We start from the raw sequence: 9,608 nt of genomic DNA, 5'->3' as shown, positions 1-9,608 counted from the left end.
GGCCCCCGTAAAATCGAAATCCCCCCCCCCCCACCCCTTTTTGTTTCTTTTCCCCTTTACCTCCTTTATGATGAATTCCTGTTCTGTTCTTTGTCTATATAGAAGTGTCTATTTGTACGTCTCTAAATGTTTTGATAAATTGAATAAGGTGACCCTCTTGTAAACAAGTGTAATGCTTTATTGGGTCGTCCACTCACAGTCAACAGTCTTTGTATCGAGTTTGTGCTTGAAATGTACTGTAATTCTGCAAACTGTTAATAAATATTATCAATCAATCGATCAATCAATCAACAAATACTTGTTACTCCTTGCAGACTTAAACATGTAGGCCTACAGTATGTTTAGGTTGGTAGTTTATATACAGTAAAATAGAGATTTTGATTCATGATGGTGTAAGGAAAGAACGTTCCAAATAGAATATTTTTCCACCTGCAATCAATTTAAGGATCTATATCAGAATATATCCCTAATTTGGTCGTTCAAAACTGTAGTCTATTAGCCTATAGATACTGGCTTGGGCTTTTACACCAAACATTACAATTACATTTTTCAATACCTTCCAAGAATGTCGGGTATGAGATTTAGTTTTGTTCTTCCTCCTTTTTAAAAGCTCTGTCTGGCCCCAAAGTCACCACAACTTCCTCAGTAAATACCATGCATGCACCATGCAACACAATGAAGAAGCTGCATGGGCTGTACCACACACTTTTATTTGGACTGCATGCATATATAGGCCTAAATAAGGCAGCGCTGCATGGTTCTGAAACAGTTTCACGTCTAGTAGGACCCACAAAATGATATGCATTTACATACGCATCATCTCGTTTTAGAGGACCCCCTGTAAAACGAGATGATGTATCTCAAGGGGCTATCCTTTAAATACATTTCAATATAGGCCTACTGTATATGCCCCCATCTAAAAAAAAATATTCCAGGGAACCCCATTAAGGGAGGATTCAAAAGAAATCTTCATACATTTCCAAATTGTATACACAAAAATTCACAAAGTGAGCTTCATTGTAGATCGAATATTTTCCAAAAGCCAGATAGTATAAAATATAGGGTTAACGTGGTTAATCAGATTTTGATGCTATATTAGCCAATTTAGCTGGGGACGCCATGCCCCTGACACCCAACCTTGTGGGGCCATAAGGCTCGTGTAGCCAGCCGTATTGAGGGACCCCCTGACACCCAACCTTGTGGGGCCCTATAGGCTTGTGTAGCCAGCCGTATTGAGGGACCCCCTGACACCCAACCTTGTGGGGCCATATAGGCTCGTGTAGCCAGCCGTATTGAGGGACCCCCTGACACCCAACCTTGTGGGGCCCTATAGGCTCGTATAGCCAGCCGTATTGAGGGACCCCCTGACACCCAACCTTGTGGAGCCCTATAGGCTCGTATAGCCAGCCGTATTGAGGGACCCCCTGACACCCAACCTTGTGGGGCCATATAGGCTCGTGTAGCCAGCCGTATTGAGGGACCCCCTGACACCCAACCTTGTGGGGCCATATAGGCTCGTGTAGCCAGCCGTATTGAGGGACCCCCTGACACCCAACCTTGTGGGGCCCTATAGGCTCGTATAGCCAGCCGTATTGAGGGACGCCCTGACACCCAACCTTGTGGGGCCATATAGGCTCGTGTAGCCAGCCGTATTGAGGGACCCCCTGACACCCAACCTTGTGGAGCCCTATAGGCTCGTATAGCCAGCCGTATTGAGGGACCCCCTGACACCCAACCTTGTGGGGCCATATAGGCTCGTGTAGCCAGCCGTATTGAGGGACCCCCTGACACCCAACCTTGTGGGGCCATATAGGCTCGTGTAGCCAGCCGTATTGAGGGACCCCCTGACACCCAACCTTGTGGGGCCCTATAGGCTCGTATAGCCAGCCGTATTGAGGGACGCCCTGACACCCAACCTTGTGGGGCCATATAGGCTCGTGTAGCCAGCCGTATTGAGGGACCCCCTGACACCCAACCTTGTGGGGCCATATAGGCTCGTGTAGCCAGCCGTATTGAGGGACCCCCTGACACCCAACCTTGTGGGGCCATATAGGCTCGTGTAGCCAGCCGTATTGAGGGACCCCCTGACACCCAACCTTGTGGGGCCATATAGGCTCGTGTAGCCAGCCGTATTGAGGGACCCCCTGACACCCAACCTTGTGGGGCCATATAGGCTCGTGTAGCCAGACGTATTTTGGGTCATGCCTGGACTCCACTTTGAGAACCACTGACAAAAGGCATGCCATTCTGTCAGCAGCCTCAGTACAGTGTTGTTATAGTCGACTGAAACTAAGACGAAAAATGTTTGTCGACTACCTTTTTTCCACTGACGAAAACTACACGGAAACTAAATGAAAACTAAGCTATGATGACTAAAACTAAGACTCAATATATTGATAATTACGTCAACAAATAAAAACTAGACTAAAATGTTAGGGAGTAGTGGACAAGAGATCCAGTATAAGTCATTTAACTCTTGGTTGCATTGCATGCTGAAAATAGCCGATCTACAAGCTCACGCTGCGACTTGTAGATCAGCTATTTTCAGCAAGTGTAAAATCGGTCATTACGGCGGCATTTTAGTCGACTAAATCAACTGTAGATTTGGTCGACTAAAAAATTATATTTAGTTTACTAAAACTAGACTAACACAAAAAAATTCCAGGTGACTAAAACGAAATGAAAACTATTCAAGAGACTATATGACTAAAACTAAAATGTGCTGTCAAAAAGATCATGGGATCTGCCAATTCTCTGTATTTCTGCTGCCATCTTCTGGTCAGGGGAGGGAGTGTTGTTGCACCACCAGGGAATAAAACAATCTCACAAATTGGGATTTCTAAACTCAAATCCAACATATTGTCAAGACGGCGCCTTTCATATCTAAATTGCTTCTGAACACATGTTCAGTGTTTTTAGTATCCGTTACTTTTTTGACAATTAAACGAAAACATAATTTATAAACAGTCCAATGTACAGGGTGAAATATTTATTCAGACATATTCAGTCACAATTTACACGAATGCGAGCATGTGATTTGATTTGCGAAACACAAAGTTAAGAATATATCATAAGTCAATTGAACCCTCCCAAAAAATGGTTGCATACAGTATATGCATGAGAATTGATAATCTTTCACAACAAAAGACACCAGCATTGCATCTTAATGCATATAACTGCACGTGAACAGCTCTTCTGTAAAAAAACAGAAAAAGTGCATTTGGCACACTAAGTGGATACCATAGTTTACCATTTAGAGGTTTTTACAGTATTATGTTGTCGATTTGAAAACAAAACCCCAGTCAATTTGACATTTTTTATATGCACAAAAAGTAATTATTAGTTACTGCGTTTGTATGACTTCAGCATATGCAAGGGAACCCTGAAATGGCAGAGATACAGAAATGTCATACTATGTATGACAAAATGAATGAATGAATGAATTCATCCCACTCTAGCTGTTTTAAAATGTTCTCTTTTCTATTCTAAAGCAATGCAGATGTTTGGCTTGTTTTGCAAGTATAGTTTTTTATTAACGCAAAATGCAAACAATCAATCAAAAGGTGGAATGTAACAAACATCAGGTTTTATGGTGTATAATATCAGAAGCATTAGTTACCAAATTGCACTAGACTCCCCTTGGTTCAGATCCACTGCCTCACTAAACTCCCTGTCGATGACAACGTTGACTACAAATGATAATATCGCAGAGAAGGAAGAAGAGGAAACAAATATGGCACATGGCACAAATGGCTAGAAATGTCTTTAATAGCACAGACAGAGAGTCCACACACTGGACCAGAGCTAGGTGGATCCCTGTGTTATGTCATGTAATGTTGTTGTGTAGTCTAGATCACTGGTTCTCAGCAAAAGTTGTGCCCTTGGCTATTTAAAAAGAAATAGCAGATATACAAGCTCACTAACCTCGCGCCCACGACTCACCAGGCTTTCCAGCTCAGAGGAAAGCCTAGTCCGTGTTACTAAATTGCCGCGTGATCCGGTCGGAAGTGCTGATATCGTTACGTAATGTTGTAGTCCACTGATGTGTAGTCCTCAGGATGATATCGTTACCTCATGTTATAGTCACTGATTTGTAGTCCTCAGGATGATATCGTTACGTCATGCTGTAGTCACTGATTTGTAGTCCTCAGGATGATATCGTTACCTCATGCTGTAGTCACTGATGTGTAGTCCTCAGGATGATATCGTTACCTCATGTTGTAGTCACTGATTTGTAGTCCTCAGGATGATATCGTTACCTCATGTTGTAGTCACTGATTTGTAGTCCTCAGGATGATATCGTTACCTCATGTTGTAGTCACTGATTTGTAGTCCTCAGGATGATATCGTTACGTCATGCTGTAGTCACTGAATTGTAGTCCTCAGGATGATATCGTTACCTCATGCTGTAGTCACTGATTTGTAGTCCTCAGGATGATATCGTTACATCATGCTGTAGTCACTGATTTGTAGTCCTCAGGCCCGAACCCTCAATCTAGAATCTTGGAACTTCCTTTCTCTCAAACCGGAAGAATAACGATAAAAGCGTGACTTGTTCTCTTTCTCTCGCAGCCTGCAGCTTTTATTGGGAGAAATCGGTTTGAGGGAAAGGAGTTTCCAGATTGAGGGTTCCGGCCTGATGACTACGATGATCAGAAACCCGAAAAGGAATGCTGCCCAGGCTACACGCTCACAGACTTTTTGAACATTTTTTATTTTTTTTTAAACTCAAATCCTCTCTTCTGGGAGTGGGAGGTCCTTGGCACTAAACAGTTTTGAGACCTATAGCTGGTCTAGATTCAGGTGCGGGACTGCAGGGCCAGCCTCTGAACCATGTCTGAGATGTGAGCCATGTCAGGCTGCTTGGCCTGGTGTTTGATGAACTCCAGCGTCCTCACCTGTTGAGAACAGACACACACAACAGACAGTCAGATGGACAGACAGACAAGGCAGACAGATGCGTGGATTCAAGCGAAATACAATCTCATGACGGGAAATGACTGAAGTCCGTCCTGTATCCCACTGTTTCCCAAACACTGGGTCGGGACCCATTTGTGGGACGCGGACACACCCACAATCAAAGAAATGCCATACATCAGAAAACAAATATTCTACGGGTGGAGACATCAAACTTCTCTTTTGGGTCACGGGCTAAAACGTTTGTGAATTACTGCTGGCATGGTGGTGGTGGGGTGGGGGGGGTGTCTTTGAGAACGTACGTTTGTGCGCGTGTCACAGTAGCCGTGCTTGTGGCTGAGGTTCCACAGGTCATTAGATAACGTACAGATGTGCGCGTGTCACAGTAGCCATGCTTGTGGCTGAGGTTCCACAGGTCATTATTTAACGTACAGATGTGCGCGTGTCACAGTAGCCATGCTTGTGGCTGAGGTTCCACAGGTCATTAGATAACGTACAGATGTGCGCGTGTCACAGTAGCCGTGCTTGTGGCTGAGGTTCCACAGGTCATTAGATAACATACAGATGTGCGTGTGTCACAGTAGCCATGCTTGTGGCTGAGGTTCCACAGGTCATTAGATAACGTACAGATGTGCGTGTGTCACAGTAGCCGTGCTTGTGGCTGAGGTTCCACAGGTCATTAGATAACGTACAGATGTGCGCGTGTCACAGTAGCCATGCTTGTGGCTGAGGTTCCACAGGTCATTAGATAACATACAGATGTGCGCGTGTCACAGTAGCCGTGCTTGTGGCTGAGGTTCCACAGGTCATTAGTTAACGTACAGATGTGCGCGTGTCACAGTAGCCGTGCTTGTGGCTGAGGTTCCACAGGTTGACAGCCAGCTGGTTCAGCTTGTTGTTCCGCAGGTCGCCGTGTGCCAGCAGACAGCTGAACAGAGAGAAGGCCAGGGAGCCCTGACGACGGACACACTGCTGCAGAGAGAGAGAGAGAGAGAGAGAGACACAGAGAGGGAGAGAGAGAGAGAGAGAGAGAGAGATAGATAGAGACAGAGAGAGAAGAACACACCCAAATCAAATCATACAACGGTACGTGTTCATTCAATCAAAGCAAACGGGATAAACAATATTACTTTTGTCCTCTTCCACAAAAATAAAAGTTACAAGTTACTGTCGCGCGTGCCAAGCTGCCATTCTCTTGTACTTGTACGCATTATTTCCCACCATGGAGTAACCTGGAGTCTTGGAGGACAGTCTGGTGAGGATATTGGGGCTAGACGTGCAGTGTCGGTAGGCCAATCAGAGGCAGGCATAGGGATATTGGGGCTAGACGTGCAGTGTCGGCAGGCCAATCAGAGGCAGGCATAGGGATATTGGGGCTAGACGTGCAGTGTCGGCAGGCCAATCAGAGGCAGGCATAGGGATGTCCCGATCCGAACCCGGTACCACAATTTCTGTGTTAGCCGATACCGAATACTGATACCAGAGAATATATAAAAAAATTAAATATATTATTTTGAAGTGGGACTGGGAATAGTGTTTATAGCTATCTAGCTATCTAGCTAGTGTCAACCGCTTACCCTTAAAGGGACTCACTGTGCAATATGTCTTAATGTATGTTTTTTTATATAGAGTATTATGTCTTTTTGTTTTAAATGCACTTGAGCTGGATTGCAAATCAATTTCGTTGTCTTGTACAATGACAATAAAGATATTCTGTGTCGGATCTGTGGTTAGACCGTCATATTTGCAGATACCGATATGACCCGATGTGACCAAATAAGGGCCGATCCGATCCAGACACAGTAACCACCGAGTGGAGGCATCTTTACCTCGTCTCGTCCCAGGGTCTTCAGGTGGTCCAGGACCTGTCCTATGAGGGTCTCGCACAGCTTGTTGACCTCCGAAATGAACTTGGGGTCTCCGCCGTACAGGGTCTCGTTGGAGTCGACTGGGAGAGGAGACGAGAGACGCGAGAATGAAGCAAAAAAAAGTAATCTCAAGATTGACCATGGAGGCTGAAGAAATCAAAAGATTTTTGAGCTTGCTTTTATGACATCTCTCGAGACCATTAATGTTCCCGGAAGACGCTTCTAAACTTGTATTCTATTGCTGGTTCGAGCACTTCAAATACTCTTTCATCGTGAAATAATTAATGACCAAAAATAGCTGATAACCAAGCTCATAACGCAATCTATGTGCGTTCCATGTGCTGCTTTCAATGGCTTCCATCTCCAACATGACGCCATGAATGTAGTTTCTGGTCAAAACAAGGGTTTTCCAACGGCCGACAGCCGGCACTGTGTTACTCACTGTGTTACTCACTGTGTTACTCACTGTGTTACTCGGTCAGGTTTTTGTTTTCTGCACCCAGCGAGAGAACAACAACCGGTTAACCCATTCTGACCTGAGATCAGATTCATACGAGGTTTCCACTGGACACACACTGGTCTGATGAACCCATTCCGACCTGAGATCAGATTCTAAAAATGTCAGTCGCTCTTTGATTTTTCAAAAATAGCAGACCTACAAGCTCGTATCGCGCCACTCTGTGGCGCGATACGAGCTTGTAGATCTGCTATTTTTAAATAGCTAAAGCATAACATGATGCTGACACCAAAATGGGTGCCCGGTCAGAATGGGTCAAGACACCACACACACACACACACACACACACACCATTACATCATCGTAACATCCGGTTACAGATATTTGGCTCTTCAAAATAAGGTTTGAAAGGGGAAAGACCTTGGCAATGCGCGATAAATAAATACATTAATCCCGGCGGGGATTATGCAAATAGCCGAAAATAGCTGATCTACAAGCTTACAACACTTGTAGATCGACTATTTTCGGTGCAAGGCGACTGAGAACTTTAATCCATGAGTGTTACCTTTGGGTATGTTATACAGGTAGGTGTCCTGGCTCATAGAGGCCAGCAGGGGGCGTGTGTGTGCGCTACCTTTGCGTATGTTATACAGGTAGGTGTCCTGGCTCATGCTGGCCAGCATGAGCGTGCATGTGTGTGTGTGTGTGTGTGTGTGTGTGTGTGTCCCGAGAGAAGACAGACTATGCACCCACTGCACACAAAATGAAGTGGAAACCGAGCTACACTTCCTAACCATCTGTCCATTGTACCAAGACATCAGAGACACATACTTCCCACAGATTACAACCACACACAGAGATTTTGAAAACATGACCAATGACAAAAAAATCCCATATCTGCTGGGCGAAGTACAACAATGTGCAAACACAGCAGCGAGATTTGTGAGTTGCTGTGATAGGAGAAGGATATCAAATGGAACACAAACACCCTAAAGACTAATCATTGTGTATATTCCTGCACTATACCTGCATCGAGTGACCTTGGTACATAGAATTTGATCTATTGAAGATTCTGACCTTCAAATGTACATAATTTTTGTTTTGATTGTATTGCTGTATTGTTGTATTGTTCTTTCTGCTTTGGCAATGTAAACGTATGTTTTCTCATGCCAATAAAGCCCTTTGAATTGAATTGAATTGTGTGTGTGTGTTTGTGTGTGTGTGTGTGCGCTACCTTTGGGTATGTTGTACAGGTAGGTGTCATGGCTCATGCTGGCCAGCATGGGCGTGTGTGTGTGTGTGTGTGTGTGTGTGCGTGCGCTACCTTTGGGTATGTTGTACAGGTAGGTGTCCTGGCTCATAGAGGCCAGTAGGGGCAGCGCGCTGACGTAGACCCTGATCTTAGCGTCACTGCTCTCCTCCCAGGTGTAATCCTGCACCATGTTGAGCAGACCTCGAACCAAGTACAGCACGCCGTGCTCTGGGTGGTCCTATTACACACATGCACGCACGCACGCACGCACGCACGCATGCACGCACGCACGCAAGGTATTCAGTTACGCCACTGTTGATTTCGTAGACTACCTTTTCTTTCGCTGACGAAAACTAAATGGAAACTAAGCTATGATGACTTAAAGGTATATTCAGTGATTTCACTTAATTCAAATATCACTTATTTTTTTGTTTTGTTGTGATAATCCTCCCTACTATAGAGTGTGCTGGCCATATAAGGAGTTCCTCCCTGTCCCCAGTTAACCCCTGGGGGTCAAAAAACCTTAGGTTTCGTTTTTGACTCTCTATCCTGATTGGACGAAAGGCTGGGTCCCACAGCCAAAAACGAAACCTAAGGTTTTTTGAGTGAAATCACTGAATATACCTTTAAGACTAAGACTAAATATACTGACAATTTCGTCAAAGACTAAAATGTTAGGAAGGGGCTAGTGGGCAAGAGGTCATTTTAACAATTTGTTGCATGCTGGAAATAGCAAATCTACAAGCTCATAGATTTTCAGCAAATGTAAAATCAGCCATTATGACGGCATCAATGCCGGCTTTTTTTCTTTCTTATTTTTGTCAAAATACATTTTAGTCAACTGATCATCAACTGTATATTTAGTCGACTAAAATCATATGACATTTAGTCGACTAAAACTAGACCAACACCGAAACATTCCAGGTGACTAAAATGTGACCAAAAGTAAATGAAAACTATTGAAGATGACTATGACTAAACAAAACGCTCCACGACGTTGACCGCTGCGTTACCGGGACGACCAGCAGCATGGACAGGAAGTTGTTGACGAAGTCCAACAGGAAGCTCTCGGAGGAGCGTTGCTTCCCCTCCACGCTGATGGAGCGAGGAACCT

The 9,608-nt window shown here is 44.6% G+C and overlaps 1 protein-coding gene across 1 annotated transcript in view; it reads right to left on the bottom strand.

Annotated features, from left to right (window-relative positions):
* Positions 1-2,988: 2,988 nt before the first annotated feature.
* vps35l (VPS35 endosomal protein sorting factor like) overlaps positions 2,989-9,608 on the bottom strand; it is a 42,011-nt gene continuing 35,391 nt past the window's right edge. Inside the window, exons 26-30 of the mRNA XM_083787018.1 lie at positions 9,508-9,606; positions 8,567-8,732; positions 6,747-6,865; positions 5,740-5,889; positions 2,989-4,898 (exon numbers count right to left, since the gene is read on the bottom strand). Of these exons, the coding sequence (XP_083643144.1) occupies positions 4,800-4,898; positions 5,740-5,889; positions 6,747-6,865; positions 8,567-8,732; positions 9,508-9,606 (633 nt within the window). The 3' untranslated portion in view covers positions 2,989-4,799. The remainder of the gene's footprint in view (positions 4,899-5,739; positions 5,890-6,746; positions 6,866-8,566; positions 8,733-9,507; positions 9,607-9,608) is intronic.

Source organism: Protomyctophum parallelum (assembly GCF_964188405.1).
Source record: "Protomyctophum parallelum genome assembly, chromosome: 17".
Classification (NCBI taxonomy): domain Eukaryota; kingdom Metazoa; phylum Chordata; class Actinopteri; order Myctophiformes; family Myctophidae; genus Protomyctophum; species Protomyctophum parallelum.
Note: the sequence above shows the minus strand (reverse complement) of the source record. Positions and strands in the feature narration are given on the sequence as shown.